This window comes from Piliocolobus tephrosceles, chromosome 2 (genome assembly GCF_002776525.5).
Source record: "Piliocolobus tephrosceles isolate RC106 chromosome 2, ASM277652v3, whole genome shotgun sequence".
Classification (NCBI taxonomy): domain Eukaryota; kingdom Metazoa; phylum Chordata; class Mammalia; order Primates; family Cercopithecidae; genus Piliocolobus; species Piliocolobus tephrosceles.
This window is the reverse complement of record NC_045435.1, coordinates 13,370,984-13,387,521: the sequence shown is the minus strand read 5'-3', so window position 1 is coordinate 13,387,521 and position 16,538 is coordinate 13,370,984. Positions and strand designations below refer to the sequence as shown.

Here is a 16,538-nt window from a genome sequence, read left to right as displayed (position 1 = left end):
GCAAGAAGTGGAGCAGGTGCTTTAATGGCATTGTTTCATTATGACATGGCTGAGAAAAATACAATGAATTACTGGCCCAGGCGACTGTGTGTATGGAGTTTGCATGTTCTCCCCACATCTGCATGGGTTTTCTCCAGGTACTCCAGCTTCCTCCCACATCCGAAAGATGTGAATGTTAGGTGAATTGGTGTGTCTAACCTGTCCCAGTGTGAGTGTGGGCGTGTATGAGAGCACCCTGTGATGGAATGGTGTCCTGTCGAGGGCTAGTTCTCACCTTTCACCCTGAGATGCCACCTATGTCCCTGAACTGGAATAAGTGAACAAATAATTATCTTACTTGTTGTCATTAATCTTTCTTAAATGTATGTATAACTCACATTTATTTCAACGTTTACTATTACTTCATCTTTAGTTTGAGGTTTGGTGATGTTTTTGTGACCAGAAATGTACCATAGGAACTTAATTCTGGTTTATATCAATTTGTCTATGGTAAAATTGGTTTTATTATATGCTATTTTGTTTGAAATTATAGTTTCTAAGAAACTCTGGATGAAGATAAATAAAAATTTACTGCAAAACTGGTGTTGAGTATATATTTGTAAAAAACAGTACGGAGTATGGTTCCAAAAATGCTAAAGAAACATACACATCGCAAGACCCTTCAGTCACAGAAGTAATAATCAATTTCCACAAGAGAACATGTTTTAAAAAAGAAAAGGTCCTATCTTAGAGGTTACATACAGAAAGCCAGAGGAGGAATGGCCATGGAGCTCAGAAGAGAACCAGGGGTAGTGCTCACTTTGGCAGCACATGTACTACAATTGGAACAATACACAGAAGATTAGCATGGCCCCTGCGCAAGGATGACATGCAAATTCATGAAGCAGTCCATACTAAATTTAAAAAATGAAGAAGAGAACCAGGGTAGGGCAGTGCAGTGCATAACTGTGAAAGACCAAGACAGGAAACAGTTTTAGAAAAGTTAACTATATTGTATATATTAAATAATAGAAAAGAGAGCTGATTTGGTAATTAGGAAGATATAAGTTATATCAAAAAATATGTTTTCAGTAGTTAGATGGGACAGAAGCCCAATCATAGTAAATGGATCAAAGAGTGAATACAAACAATATAACTTTAGGGTTTGCAAGACACTAGTTTAAGAAAGTGAGTCATGAAAGTATAGTCAGCAGAAACAGTCCTAAATCGGCTTGCAGTTAAGGGAGCATTGCAGTCTCATCCTGTCCTGTTCTCCTATCTCCCACCATGGATATTTGGAGGTAGGAGGAAACATACCATAAGTGTTTATGGGTGACACCAACTTTAAAATCTGCCATCTATTATTTATCGGAAATTACACTTGAGCTTCATTTCTCTCATTTCATCATCTTAGCAACCTGGCAAAGTAGGTATTTTAATTTCCATGTTATAGATAGGGTTGTTGGAGCTCAGAAAAAAATTATCTCAAAATAAAGGCCTTGGAAGCAAAGTTTCTGTCTCTAACCTTCTGTTCCCCATCTCTTGCACCTCATTCTCCCCCTAAGCAAGCCATAGAAACTATAATTCCTGTTTCTCCAGGCACAGTTACAGAAACCACAACCCCCTTTCCCCAAAGCCAGCCATAAATCCCAAAATATTACTCTAACTTCTTCCTTTCCATGAAAGACCTGCCCATAAATAAATTCTTTGACCTGCATTGTTTGATAGTACGTCTTAAGACTCCCATTCTAGAAAGCATCCTAACCCATACCCTGGAAGAAGGAATGCTGAACAGTTAGGTCAAGAGGAATCTGAACAGATAGGACTTGCTGAGTTTCTTCACAAGTCTCTTCTTATTAGGGCATATCCTTTTTGACCAATAAGAGTTCTACATGGCTTTTCATTCTTCATCGAACCCAAGTGTAAAAATGAGTAGTTTTCCCCGTATCTTTGCATCTCCATTTGCAAGGCTCCCATGTCACATAAAACTTGGATTAAATAAATTTGTTATGCTTTTCTCTTGCTATTCTATCTTTTTGTTATATGAGTGTTGGCTGTGACTATTAAGATGAGAAGAAAGGTATCACCCCCTTTGTTCCCCATAAGGCACAGTATTTTGGAGACAGTAAGCTGTATGAGATGTATATAAATTTGAATTAAAATTACATGAGGCTGGGTGCCGTGGCTCATGCCTGTAATCCCAGCACTTTGGGAAGCTGAGGCAGGCGGATCATTTGAGGCCAGGAGTTCGAGACCAGCCTGGGCAACATGATGAAACCCCATTTCTACAAAAAATACAAAAATCAGCTGGGCGTGATGGCACACATCTGTAGTCCCAGCTGCTTGGGAGGCTGAGGTAGGAGGATCACTTGACCCCAGGAGGCAGAGGTTGCAGTGAATGGAGATCATGCCACTGCACTCCTGCCTGGGTGACAGAGGGAGACTCTGTCTCAAAAACAAAACAAAACAAAGTTACATGAGTTAGTAAAGGATAGAGAGTAATTTAAAACCTATATCTATCTTAGTTTCATATCATTATATTCCCCATGAATACATTGGGATTCTCAGTGCCTTCTATCCTTTTATCAGGATTTGATAATATTTATTTAAGTAGAAAAAGGACACACAGATCCCTACATATTGTGCATATTTTTTCCCTACAGAAATGTCCTTGTCATTTCTCATTCTCCAAAGAATATAAAAGAAATGCAAATATTACATACCTCTTTAAAAAATAAACCGTTACAAAATAGTCAAGAGATAACAATCTTCATCTTGCAGAAATCAAATAGCCAGCAATTTATGTACCTAAAAATCCCGAAACAAACATACATCAAATGGTTATTTATTTATTTATTTATTTATTTATTTATTTATTGTTGAAACGGAGTCTTGCTCTGTTGCCCAGGCTGGGCTGCAGTGGTGAGATCTCATCTCACTGCAACCTCCGCCTCCCGGGTTCAAGCGATTCCCCTGCTTCAGTCTCCCGCGTAGTGGGACTACAGGCGCGTGCCACCACACCCGGCTAGTTTTTCTTTCTTTCTTTCTTTCTTTCTTTCTTTTTTTTTTTTGTATTTTTAGTAGAGACGGAGTTTCATCATGTTAGCCAGGATGGTCTGGATTGCCTGGTCTTGTAATCCGCCCGCCTTGGCCTCCCAAGATGCTGGGATTACAGGAGTGAGCCACCGCGCCGGCCCCAAATGGTTGTCTTTTAGAGGTCCTGTGAGATCTCATTTTCTTCATCTTGTTTCTTTTTAGTATTTTTCACATTTTCTACAACAAATGCATTTTTCTTTTGTAATCACAGTCCCCCCTACAACAAATACCATACAATTCCATTCCACATATGTAACAGTGATAAATATTTTAGAGATTAAGGCTTCACTCTTATCTGACCTATTAAGAAAATTTAGCAAGCGAATTTCCCCCTTGTCTTTAACTTTTAAGAATTGCCCCAGTGTATTGTTCCTGTAGTTATGCTGCCTAAGTCGGCCAGAATCCTGGAGGGTTCCCATCCCTGCGCAAAAACAAACAAAAAATTAAAAAAAAAAAGAAAAAGAGAAAAAGAAAGAAAAAGAGAATACCCATGCACAAGACCTGAGATCTCTGAATCCCAGTCGGGGGCACTGGAGAAAGAAAAGGAAAAGCACCATGGATTGGCAACATATTTTGTATAGGTATAAAGATAGGCCTTTCTGGAGATTTGTCCTGGATCCTCCGGCTTATCTCCGGACGCTCCGGTTGCCTAGTTACAAGAACGCGCTGCCTCGAGCTCCGCCTCCTTCTTCTAGAGTACTCCCCTTTCACCTCTCCTGGTCTCGCGCAGGGGCGGGTAGCCAGGGCGCTTCAGCCACTCAGAGGCCTCCACCGCAGGACCTCAACCGATGATTGGAGGAGCGCACTACGGGCGTTGCCTGGGGAACGCCTTACGCGCCTCGAAGTAACGTCAGCACGTCGACGCGGGGCTTTTCTTCAGCCGGGTCCCGCTAACTCGGCTACGGTGTATCTGCGTCTTTGGCCAGGCTGTTTCTTGGCTAAGAGAGCAGTCGTCGCGGACCGGCGCGGTTAGCAGGGCTTAGTGCTGGGACTGGCCGCCTTGACCTCCCTCCCGGCTTTTCCTTCCGACTTATCCACTTTAGGGGCGTCTCGGAGTAGCGGAGGCCCCCGGGGAAGAGCGGGGTGTCGGTGTCCGCTCCGGGCTCGGATGGGAAGTGGCGGGAGGAGCGACCCGGGATGTTCAGTCTGATGGCCAGTTGCTGCGGTTGGTTCAAGCGGTGGCGGGAGCCCGTCAGGTAGGCTGGAGCCAGCTGTCCCGGCCGTCCTAGGGGTTGGGGATAGCTGCGCCCCAGGGGCGGGGCGCCGCCTCTTCCCCGCGCCTGGAAGAGTCTATCCCAGGCCGCAAGGGATGCTTTCGTTCGCAGGGTGTCCCGGGAGGCAGAGATTGGAGGATGTAGCGTTTCTGTCTGGTCCACTTCACGTTACGATCGACAGTGCTGATCGTTGTTATATTTTAAATAGGTTTGAATTTGTTAAAAAGTGTGTGTGTGTGTAATTGAAAACTATCCGTTGTGTGTTTTTCTTCTGAAGCTTTTGTACTGGAAATTCTTTTAAAAAGAGGGGGACATGGAATATAGTTTTCATAATATGCGCACATTCCATTCCAGCTTACACCTCCACACACCCACACACAGTTGTATTTGAGGACGTGGGCTTGAAATCTGGCTCCACTACTTAATAATTATATGACTCAACCATTTTGGCCCCACCTTTCTTAAATATTAAATGAGAGTGATAATACTCTGTGCTTTAGAAATATTGTATTCAATGAGAACAAGTGATCGATAGTGTTTTCTTAACTGTAATGTAGCTTCCAATTTTCATACGGTCTCTAGTAAAACATTTTAATTGAAAGGGTCCACTTTTTAACATTTCATTTTGCAATGCTAGAAGTATTAATAATTAGTACCTGTTACTTGATATTCATTCATTCAACAAATATTTATTAAGACAATACCTTGTGCCAGGTGCTGTCTTAGGAAATAATCAGTGAAATTGATGCTTTTGAAACTGAGGCCTAACCTGTAAAGAAACCTCGTGTTTGTTATATAAATAATGTTGACTTTACATAGTTCTACTCTGGAATTGGGCCAAGGATAAGACAAAGTGTTTTTTTTTTTTTTTTTTTTTTAATTGTTAACATTTTAAGTATATTTGCCAAGAGAAAGAACTATAAAGAATGACTCTGAAAAGCTACACTGACACATTATAACGGAAAGTACATGTCTAGGTTGGAAAAAAAGTAACTTTAAATGAAACTAAAGGTTCGTCCTGATTATTAGCTCTTAACTGATTTTGAATGTTTTAAATATAAGTGGTAAGATCAACTCTGTAGGTCAAAGATGGGCTGGATTTGGTGGCTCACGCCTGTAATCCCAGAACTTTGGGAGGCTGAGGCTGTTCGATCTTTGGAGCTCTGGAGTTCGAGACCAGCCTGGGGAATATGGCGAAACCCCGTTTCTACAATAAAATAAACGGCACGGTGGCGCGCACCTGTAGTCCCAGCTACTCCGGAGGTTGAGTCAGTAGGATCATTTGAGTCCGGGAGGTGGAGGTTGCAGTGAGCCGATACCGCTCCACTGCCTGGGTGACACAGTGCAACCCTGTCTCAAAAAAAAAAAAAAAAAAAAAGAAAAAAAAAAGGGTCTAAGAGTGGTTTTAGGTGTATAGATTCTGATTTAATTTTGTTTTAATTATATTCTGGTCTAATTTCAAAGTATCTACTAAGACTTGAGGGTCATTCATAATAGTTGGCGCCTCATTTTCCATCGTGTCTGCTTTTAAGAAATGTATTTGGTTTCTATTGAAGGCATATAACTTACGTTCTTTTATCTAAGAACAGTGAAAACGTGTAATTCGAAGGAGTGTTCAATTTAATTCATCATTCTTAATCTTTGCTTTCCTTAGCAGCTTTTGTATATATACCCTCTGGAATGATTTGTTTAAAGAAAAGACAGAGTTCAGAGAAAGGAGAATGTATTGATTTCCAAGTAGAACAGATAGTTGAATTTTCTTAATAAAGCATTAGTAAAATTTAGCTGCATAACCCAGATTGTATTTTTTTCTTTAGTAAGCACCATCTAAATTTGTCCTGTCCAGTAGGGTAACGACGAGCTACATGTGGCTGTTGAGCGTTTGAAATGTGGCTAGTCTGAATTGAGATGCTGTAAGCGTATGTTTAATACACAGTGGACTTTGAAAGATTTATTATGCAAGAAAGTCAGCATCTTATCAGTCTTATCAAAAGTTTGATTACATGTTGAAATGATAACTTTTGCGTATGTTAGATTAGATAATATATTAGAATTAACCTTTTTTTACTTTTTAAAAAATGAGACAGGAGAATGGCGTGAACCCGGGAGGCGGAGCTTGCAGTGAGCTGAGATCTGGCCACTGCACTCCAGCCCGGGCCACAGAGTGAGACTCCATCTCAAAAAAAAAAAAAAAAAAATGAGATCACTAGAGAATTTCAATGTATATATGGCTTATATTACATTTCTACTGGACCTTACTGTTCTAGATCATAGTCTAATATAAAGGACGTAGGTAAACATCTCAATTTGGATAACTGTCAAAGGATTTGAAAACAAGTTGGATTGCACCTATCTTCTAAGTCCTCTTGTTCAACGCCTGATTATAACAGTGGCTGAATAAATATTTGCCAAATATTGTATGTAGTTTGATTTTTCTTCGTAATAGTCATCCTTAAGTAAATAACATTAGCAAGTAGTTCCATTTATTTTACTGGAATAAATGAGAGGTGAGCCAGCTAATTTTAAAAACAAAATTTTGTGCTTTTATGGTATTCTCTATTTTTTCAACAGAAATTGCCTGTTTGATTATTATGTATTTGTTTTCTGTAGAATTTCTTATTAAGATTCCTCTTCATGTTTATATTTTATGAAGATATCCTGACAAATGTGAGGAGTGAATTTGTAAAAGAGATGATGATGGTTATTAATATATTATATTTGAGATTACTTTGCAGATCTGTTTAATATATTCTGTACCCATTGTATTTACCCACCGCTCCTCACTTAGATCCTCTCCTAGTGAGCATATTATTCCAGACATTGGAATCAGGGATTAGATTTGTGTGATAAAGACAAGGCAGGAGTCAGAGATCAAGTGTTAAGGCACCAGTCTAGGTCAGGAGTCAAGATCTTATAAAAGTTTAATGCTTGATCCCCCTTAGTGGAGTACTGAACCCCACTTATTTGGGGTTTGGTATGGCTCCATTCATGAATCAATGAATGTGGAAATAAACTCTTGAAACTTTTATTGTTCCTAAGTTTGTCTTTTAAAAATATGTTACCAAATTGCTCCTCAGAAAGGATTAAAAAAATAAAATAAAACACCGTTTCTACTCCTACCAACAGGGCATTGGTCATTTTTCACTGAGAAAATCAGGAGTCATCAGTTTTTCATCTTCTTCAAGTTTGGGGGAAACTGCTTTCTGCTTTGAGTTTCTGTTTTTGTTGTTGTTGTTGTTGTTTTTGATTACTAGGAAGATTAACTTTTTTTCCTTGAACATTTGTGTTTCTCTCAGCAATTGTCCATTGATTCCTATTATGTTTTTTCTATTGGGGCAGGTGTGTTTTCCTACTGAATTTTTGAAAAGAAATTTTAAGTGTTTATCATAGCTACTGTTTCTCTGTAGTACAATTGACACTTAAACAACACAGGGTTTAGGGGCACTGAACCCCGCCTTGCCAGCACAATTAGAAATCCACGTATAACTTTTGACTTCCCAAAAACTTAATTACTAATAGCCTCCTGTTAACTAGAAACCTTACTGATAACGTGAATAGTCAGTTACCACAGATTTTTTATGTTATATGTATAATTTATTGTTATCTTACAGTTAGAGGAAAGGAAATGTTAAGAAAATCATAAGGGACTGGGTGCGGTGGCTCAGGCTTGTAATCCCAGCACTTTGGGAGGCCGAGGTCAGCGGATTACTTGAGGTCAAGAGTTCAAGACTAGCCTGGTCAACATGGTAGAAACCCTGTCTCTATTAAAAATACAAAAATTAGCTGGGCGCGGTGGCGGGTGCCTGTAAATACCAGCTACTCGGTAGGCTGAGGCAGGAGAATCACTTGAACCTGGGAGATGGAGGTTGCAGTGAGCCGAGATCATGCCACTGCACTCCAGCCTGGGCGACAGAGCAAAAAATGTATTAACTATTAAGTAGAAGCAGATCATCATAAAAGTCTCCATCCTTATCCTCTTCCCTTTGAGTAGCCTGAGGAGAAAGAGGAAGAGGGGTTGCTCTTACTGTCTCAGGGATTGCAGAGGCAGAAGAGGTGGACATGGAGGCTAGGGAGGCAGAGGAGGCAGGAGAGGAAGGCACACGTGTAACTTTCATTAAACAAAAATTTGTGTATAAGTAGAACTGTGCACTTCAAACGTGTGTTGTTCAAGGGTCAGTTGTATAATGTTGCAAGTATTTTCTTTCCATTTGTTATATTTTCAAATTTTTTTAATTTTTTTTTTTTTTGAGACGGAGTCTGGCTCTGTGGCCCAGGCTGGAGCACAGTGGCCGGATCTCAGCTCACTGCAAGCTCCGCCTCCCGGGTTTATGCCATTCTCCTGCCTCAGCCTCCCAAGTAGCTGGGACTACAGGCGCCCGCCACTTCGCCCGGCTAGTTTTTTGTATTTTTAGTAGAGACGGGGTTTCACCGTGTTAGCCAGGATGGTCTCGATCATTTTTGTGATTTTTATATATAAACATTTAAAGTTTTTTAGGCTGGGAGTGGTGGCTCACACATGTAATCCTAGTGCTTTGGGAAGATGCTTGAGCCTAGGAGTTTGAGATCAGCTTGGGCAATATAGTGAGACCCAATCCCTACAAAACAATTTTTAAAAAATTAGCCATATGTAGTGGCATGTGCCTGTGGTCCGAGCTACTTGGGGGGCTGAGGCAGGAGGATGGCTTGAGCCCAAGAGGTGGAGGCTGCAGTGAGTCAAGGTTGCCCCACTGCAGCCTAGTCTGGGCGAAAAAGTGAAACCCTGTCTCAATCAATCAATCAATCAATCAATAAGACTAAATAAAAATTTTAAATTCAGATGTATTACTCTTTCAGTGTAATGTTTAGAAAGTTCATCAGCATTCTAATATTACATTCACATATACTTTTTTCTAGTACTTTTATATTTTAATTTTTAACATTAAAAATTTTTAATCTGTTGCAATTTATTTAGCCTATAGGGAGCAGCCTTCATCCTGAGTCCAGGACACAAGGTCTGTGAAGCTCTGATGCTCGGTAAATCTCTGGGCCTTACAGCAGATTCTAACCCTTACACATTCTCATCTACGCATTTTGAGCTCCTGTTATTTATAACATAGCATCTAGGTGATGAAATATTGCATGTAAAATATAATGATTGAATATGCAAGAGTTGAAAGATGATTTTTAAGATTTTTAACGAGAATCAGGAAAGACTGATTTTACCTGGATCTTGAAGAAATTTATGCAACAAATTTTGCATACAAATTTTGGCAACAAAATTCTTTGTTTATATAAAAATATACATGTTATGTAACTCCTTATATATTATGTATATATAATGAAAAATATTTTTACTATTGTTTAATCAAAAGGAAGATATAATAAGTACCATATGCCTGCCAGGTTTTATAAATTTTAATCTTTAGTCATCATATTTCAATTTTAATAAGGAGGTAGCAAATCCTTGAAACTTCCTACCCCCTATTCGTCTCCTCCCTTTCTTCCACAGAGTTAGCCTTTAATTGGAACTGATTTCTTGTCCATCTATGTTTTTTCAGCATCACAATACAACCTATCAAAGCTTTACTTCAAATTTATTAGTAAATTGTTGTTTGCTGTGGCCAAGTCTAAAATAAGATATTCAAATGTTACGGTACACAACGTTTCTAGTGGTCTGTTTGTCCTCTTTGCTATGAACTTTTTCATTGAGGGAATACTTAACTCCCTAATACCATCATTCTTGGCCTAAATAAATATAACTGTAAATCTAGACCATTTATAGAAATTGCTGAGTTCTTAATTTTCTAATTAAGCTGTACATACAGATTAGCGAGGATTATCTATTGTGCTGTATGCTGAACTGGAATATTTTACATCTCTTTTTATCCCTCTAGTTCTAATTGATTATGCATAGTAAGAATTTTAGAAATTTAAGATAGAAAAGGACCTAGAGACACTCTTATTTTACCCTCTTATATTTTAGAGATGAAAAATGGACGCTAAGAATTTGACTTGATCAAGGCTTTAAAGCAGGCTGTGAACCCAAGTTTGGCCTTCTCACTATTTATTCATAATAAATTTAGATAATGATTTTGCTATAATATGGGGTTCTAGATCTGAATCTAAATGTCAGAAAATAGCGTACTTCTGCAATAAAATCACACTTTTTTCAATACATTTTTTCATTCTATCAATTTGTCGTATAGTGATTCTTTAAAATTCTCACATATGTATCACAAGACCCTGTTCTGAAGTCTTTTTTGTGTATGTATTTGTTACTTTTAAAATTTGTATGTTAAAGTTAAAATTTAGAACTTGCTCCATGTATTTTTAAATGTTTTAGATAATAGAGTTTCGATGTGTCAAACTTTGATTTTAGTGTTTTTAATGAAATATTTTCTTTGACTTGCATAATATTTTTGAAGTTAAAAAACAGCTTTTATGGGCCAGGCATGGTGGCTCGCGTCTTTAATCCCTGCACTTTGGGAGGCCATGGTGGATGGATCACTTGAGGTCAGGAGTTGAAGAGGAGCCTGGCCAACACAGTGAAACCCCGTCTCTACTAAAAATACAAAAAATTAGCCAGGCAAAGTGGTAGGCTCCTGTAATCCCAGCTACTTGGGAGGCTGAGGCAAGAGAATTGCTTGCACCCAGGAGGCAGAGGTTGCAGTGAGTCGAGATCTCGCCACTGCACCCTCCAGCCTGAGTGACAGAACGAGACTCCATCCCCCACCAAAAAAAGGAATAGCTTTTATGTAATTAACATATTGAAAGTATTATCTTCCTTAGTTAAAAGGTGAGGAAGTTTAGATTTGTAGGTGTTCAAATGATTGCCATAATGTCATTCAGGAAAGGGTCTCGCTCTGTAGCCTAGTCTGGAGTGCAGAGGAGTGATCACGGCTCACTGCAGCCCTGACTGCCCAGGCTCAAGTGATCCTCCCACTTCAGCCTCCCAAGTAACTGGGAGGTACGTGCCACCATGCCTGGCTAATATTTTTTTTTTTTTATTTGTAGAGAAAAGGTCTCACTATGTTGTCCAGGCGTGTCTCAATCTCCTGGGCTCAAGTAATTCTCCCACCTTGGCCACCCAAAGTGCTGGGATTATAGGCGTGAGCCACGGTGCCCGGCCTCTTTTTAAAATAGTTATAGTGATGTTCCAACTTAACATTTGGAGGCAAATTTTTCTTAGGATAATCAAGAGCCAGTATCTACAAGTGTTTGATAAGCTATACACGTTCTACCAATTCACAGTTTAATACCATGTACATGATATACCCAAATTTTCAATCTTTCACAGCACATTAACACAGTTATCAGGAAAACAGGACTTCTGTGACCAAAGATGTTACAGTGTACACAGTTCTGACAGGGAGAGCCACAATCAAGGAGTGGTTTTCTTTAGGAAACAATTCTGTGAAAAAAACATGGAAATAGGAGTAATTTAAAATGTTCAAGACATTAAATGCAGGATTCTGACTCGGTATTGCCATTTAGTATATTTTATATTACAATATATAAAAACTAAGCCCTAATCTATGGAATGTTAAGCTGACGTCCAAGACACTCAAAACTTGCTGTAATTCAGTATCCCATACTATTTTCTGGTTTCATGAAAAATAAACAACCAGAGAATTATTTCACCTCCTGAAAAAACTTAACAGTGGAATGAGGTGGGATTTCCTGCTTCTCAAAAATGTTTCTAGAGCTACTAAAAAACTTGCACTTACAAAACAGGTGATAAAAATACCCTGGATTGTACAAGAAGGGAGACAGGGACTACAGATAAGACTTGGTATATTATATTAATCAGACTTGGCTTCTTTCTCTCCTGCTTCATCAGAGGTTGGAGTCTCCTCGGTTTTAGTTTCTTCGTTTTCTGCAGGTAAATCTTCTTTAGTTTCTTGGTTAGCCACTTTGGCCTGTTTTCCCTTTGCTCCCTTTTTCCCTTTTGTTTACTTTTTTTTTTTTTTTTTTTTAATCTAAAGATTTATCCTTTCCTGATGCCTCTTTGGCTTCGTTTCCACTTTTGCAGGAGCAGGTTTAGCTGACAAGTACACAGATCTCCTCTTGGGCTCTTCCTTCGCCACCCCTTCGGCTGAACTGACCTTCCTCTTGGGCATCTTGGCGGCGGGAAGGGCGCTTGCTGGGCACCTGTGGGCCACGGCGCTGAGAGCCTTCGCGAAGCTGGGCTGCCTGGCTACTGGCACTCCTCCCGCCGCCTGAGCTGCTGAGACCCCTATTTCAGTTTTGAAAGTCTTTCTGTTAATTAGTACCTTGAAACCATGAGCATGTAAGCTTTTTTCAGAAAACTTCAGCCAATTTGATATATGTGGATTTAATGACATTCTTTAATATGAACTATTTTGATGTGAAGATTTGTGTAAATTGACTTCATTATAGTACTTTCTCAATCTAATGTATTTTAATTTTACTTAATGTTTACTCAGCAAATGGGGGTCAGAAAATGTTTGTTGTTTCTTTCAGTAGAGAAGCCTACTGTGTGCCCAGCATATTTGATGCAGGTGCTACAGAGCTGATTAAGAGAAGTTCTGGTAGAGGAATCTGTATAAAAAGCAGCCGGGCATGGTTGTGAAGGGCTGGGGGAATACGTGGCATGGAAGGGACCCTTGGCATGGCAGGCCTCCCGGGAGTGGCAGAAGTGGGGGCTGCCAAATTGAGACTTCATTTTAAGCAGAAAAATGCTGTAGTTAGATTTTTTTTTTTTTTAAACAGCCTCACGCTGTCACCCAGGCTAGAGTGCAGTGACATCATCCCAACTCATTGCAGCCTGTCTTATTTAATTTTCATTACATCCCTTTAGAATGGCTATTGTTATTATCCTATTTTATTCATGAAATTCTGAGAAGTAATGTGTCATATAGCTTAGAAACGGCAAATCTGGCACTTGAACTCAGGTCTCTAACACCAAGTTTGTGGCTACATTTCAGAGTACCCATAATTCCTCTTATGTTACTTATTACTAGTATAACATACTGCAAATCTTATGATACTTCAGAGTTCTTTGTATCTCAGCCTTTCTAGTAATCAAAGACCTAGGGATGACTATAATATTAGGAGTGAGGTGATCACTTTCAACTTCTGGAAGGGTTACATCATTAATTATTTGATAATACAGTTTGAGTATTTGTTTGCTTGTTTGTTTTTGAGACAAAGTCTTGCTCTGTTGCCCAGGCTGGAGTATAATGGCACGATCTCAACTCACTGCAACCTCCACCTCCTGGGTTCAAGTGATTCTCCTGTCTCAGCCTTCTGAGTAGCTGTGATTGCAGGTGTGCACCACCAGGTCTGGCTAATTTTTTTTTTTTTGTATTTTTAGTAGAGATGGGGTTTCACCGTGTTGGCCAGGCTGGTCTGAAACTCCTGACCTCAAGTAATCCACCTGCATCGGCATCCCAAAGTGCTGAGATTACAGGTGTGAGCCACTGTGCCTGGCCCAGTTTGATCATCTCTTAGCTGGGACCTAAGATTTATCAAAATTTTTTATTTTTATTTTGGAACATTTGCATATATATATAGCGAAGTATCTTGGGAATGGCCTCCAAGCCTAAACACGAATTTCATTTATGTTGTATATGCAATAGCCTGAAGGTAATTTTATAGAATATTTTAAGTGATTTTGTGCATATAACAAAGTTTCGATTGCCACCTGTCACATGAAGTCAGATGTGGAATTTTCCACTGCGGCGTCATGCTGGTGTTTAAAAAGTTAAGGATTTTGGAGCGTTTCAGATTCCAGATTTTTGGACTAGGGATGCTCATTTACTGGTTCCGTAAGTAGAAGTATGTAAGTTCCCTTTAGACTCACTACATAGTTGTATTGAGTTGTGACTATGTTGTTCTTCTTTTGTTTGAGGCTGCTATACTGAGATGTCCTCTTAACCCCTTGTTTATCAACTCATAACGTGAGTGGTATTTTCTCGTGCAGTGTTCTCATTCTGGAATCCCATCATCTTCCTTCTGTTTTCACCTTTTCCTTGCTTGGCTAACTTCTCACTTTAAGAACTTAGGTTAGGCATTACCTTAAGAAGCTTCTCTGACCTTCTGCCCTAACTTTGGGCTGGATAAAGTCCCCTTGTTCTGTATTCCTTTATCATCTTATATATATAGCTAAACACTTTAAACTTTCGTAGTGCCAGCATGTATTTGTATTTATGTTTTAGTCACTCTCACTAGAGGTTGAGCACTTCAGGACAGAAATGATGTCTGAGGCATTTTTGTGTCCACAATGCTTAATGTGCTTTAATTGTATTACCATCTGACCAAATGGTTAAATGATTGATTTTATTGCTAGTGTCAACTTTTGTAGCCACTGTAAACCTAAGAGCACTGTATATTATTTTTTCAATTTGAAGGGCTAATGTATTTGATCAGGTAATCATCAGACTAAGAGATATTGGCAATCTTTCATCTTTCTGTTGTCATACAGCACCACAGCCAAACTGTTCCCAATACTAATTTACCATATTTTTGTATGTATGTGTGCATGCATGTATGAATGAATTAATGAATGAATGACAGGGTCTCATTCTGTTGCCCATGCTTCAATGCAGTGGTGCAGTCATGGCTCACTGCAGCTTCAGTGGGCTTAAGTGATCCTCCCACCTCAGCCTTCCAGGTAGCCAGGACTGTAGGCACACATCACCATTCCCAGCTAATTTTTTAAAAAGCTTGTTGTAGGGACACAGTCTTATTATGTTGCCCAAGCTGGTCTTGGGCTTAAGTGATCCTCCTGCTTTGGCTTCCCAGAGTGCTGGGACTACAGGTGTGAGCCACTGTGACCGTCCAATTTATCATGTTTTAAAAAGCTGTAGCTACGTGTACATTTTAACATAGGTTAAATAAATTATACCTCTTTATAGAAGCTTGAGTTTTAGGTAAATGTTAACCTTTTAATCACATTCTGTCCTGAAAGTATAAATTTAATCCTTCGTTATCAGGCTTTGCAGTAATTCATGCTGTGATTTTTATTTGTACTGCTTATTAATTATGTTTATTCAGTAATGCTTTAATTCCCTAAAACATTTAATTAAAGCCTTTTTTCAAGAATAGGGCATAATCTTAAAAATTAACCGGTTGCAAAGGTAGTCAAAGTGAAAATAGAAATAGAATTATTTTATGCCAGTCTCAACACTATTATAATTCTCTAAAGTGATTTTCTTCTTTAAAGGACATTTTTGTTTGTTTGAGCCTAATAGCCTATAAATAAAGACAGACTCTTAAGGTAAAAGCTGATTTTCTTGGTGGCCTTAGGAACAGTGTTTCAAAATGCACAGTATATATGTATTTAGGTGTTTGTTTTTTTAAAAAACTGAAATCTTGACAAGAATGGAGAAAAACATGAGATGCTCTATGTAATGGAGAACAAGGAGTTATTTTACATAAAACGGTGTATAAGGGAATTTTTACTTTGACTTGTAAGGGATGTGAAAAGATTTCGTGATGTTTCCAGGAATTGCCAACTCAGTTGATGCTTATTTGTTTATTTGTGGTATTGTCTTCTCTGACTTCCAGAGTGGCTCTGTGGTCTGCTGTCTATCCTTATGACTGCCCACTGCTTCCCCTAATTTGTAACAGTTATCTCATGTTACTGTAATTACCTCTCCAGTGCCTTTTTTCTTGCTAGGCTCTAAGGTTTATGAGGCCTAAGAATTGTGGATATTTATTTGCTGCTATGTAAGGGGTACCTAATATTTATGGAATAAATGATGTAAACTAGTAGAAAACAGGGATTTATTCCCTGAAAGTAATTGCTTTGGTTCATGGCAATGTTTAAAGCACTGTAGATCTTGAAATGCATTGTATACATAAAGAACAATTGAGTTAGCTTTAATATTAGCGTTACTTTAGTCCAATTCATTGTATCTCTAGTAACTTGAATTATCTAAAATATGTATTTTATCATTTTATTTTATTTTATTTATTTTATTTATTGAGACAGCATCTCACTCTGTTGCCCAGGCTGGAGTGCAAGTGGTACGATCTCGTCTCACTGCAACCTCTGGCTCTCAGTTCAAGCAATTCTCGCAGCTTAGCCTCCCAGGTAGCTGGGACTACAGGCATGTACTGCCAGGCCTGGCTAATTTTTGTGTTTTTTTTTTTTTTTTTTTTCTGTAGTGATGGGATTTCACCGTGTTGTCCAGGCTGGTCTCGAACTCCCGAGCTCAAGTAATCTGCCCTCCTCGGCCTCCCAAAGTGCGAGATTACAGGAATGAACCTCCAGGCCTGACCTGGCTTGTTTTATTTCATTTT

General features: G+C 39.0%; 1 protein-coding gene, 1 non-coding gene and 1 pseudogene across 5 annotated transcripts in view; 2 read left to right on the top strand and 1 right to left on the bottom strand.

Annotated features, from left to right (window-relative positions):
- The first annotated feature begins 791 nt into the window (after positions 1-791).
- Positions 792-898, top strand: LOC111545175. The gene has a single exon (XR_002732362.1). It is a non-coding gene; the product is annotated as a U6 spliceosomal RNA (small nuclear RNA).
- A 3,029-nt stretch (positions 899-3,927) lies between these two features.
- Positions 3,928-16,538, top strand: part of ARL13B (ADP ribosylation factor like GTPase 13B) — a 71,954-nt gene continuing 59,343 nt past the window's right edge. For 2 of the 4 annotated variants that reach the window (XM_023216048.1, XM_023216046.1), the window contains exon 1: positions 3,928-4,271. In XM_023216048.1, coding sequence (XP_023071816.1) covers positions 4,213-4,271 — 59 coding nt within the window. In that variant the 5' untranslated portion in view covers positions 3,928-4,212. The remainder of the gene's footprint in view (positions 4,272-16,538) is intronic. The other 2 variants (XM_023216045.1, XM_023216043.2) reach the window with 1 other exon arrangement.
- On the bottom strand, positions 12,071-12,388 carry LOC111545127 (annotated as a pseudogene).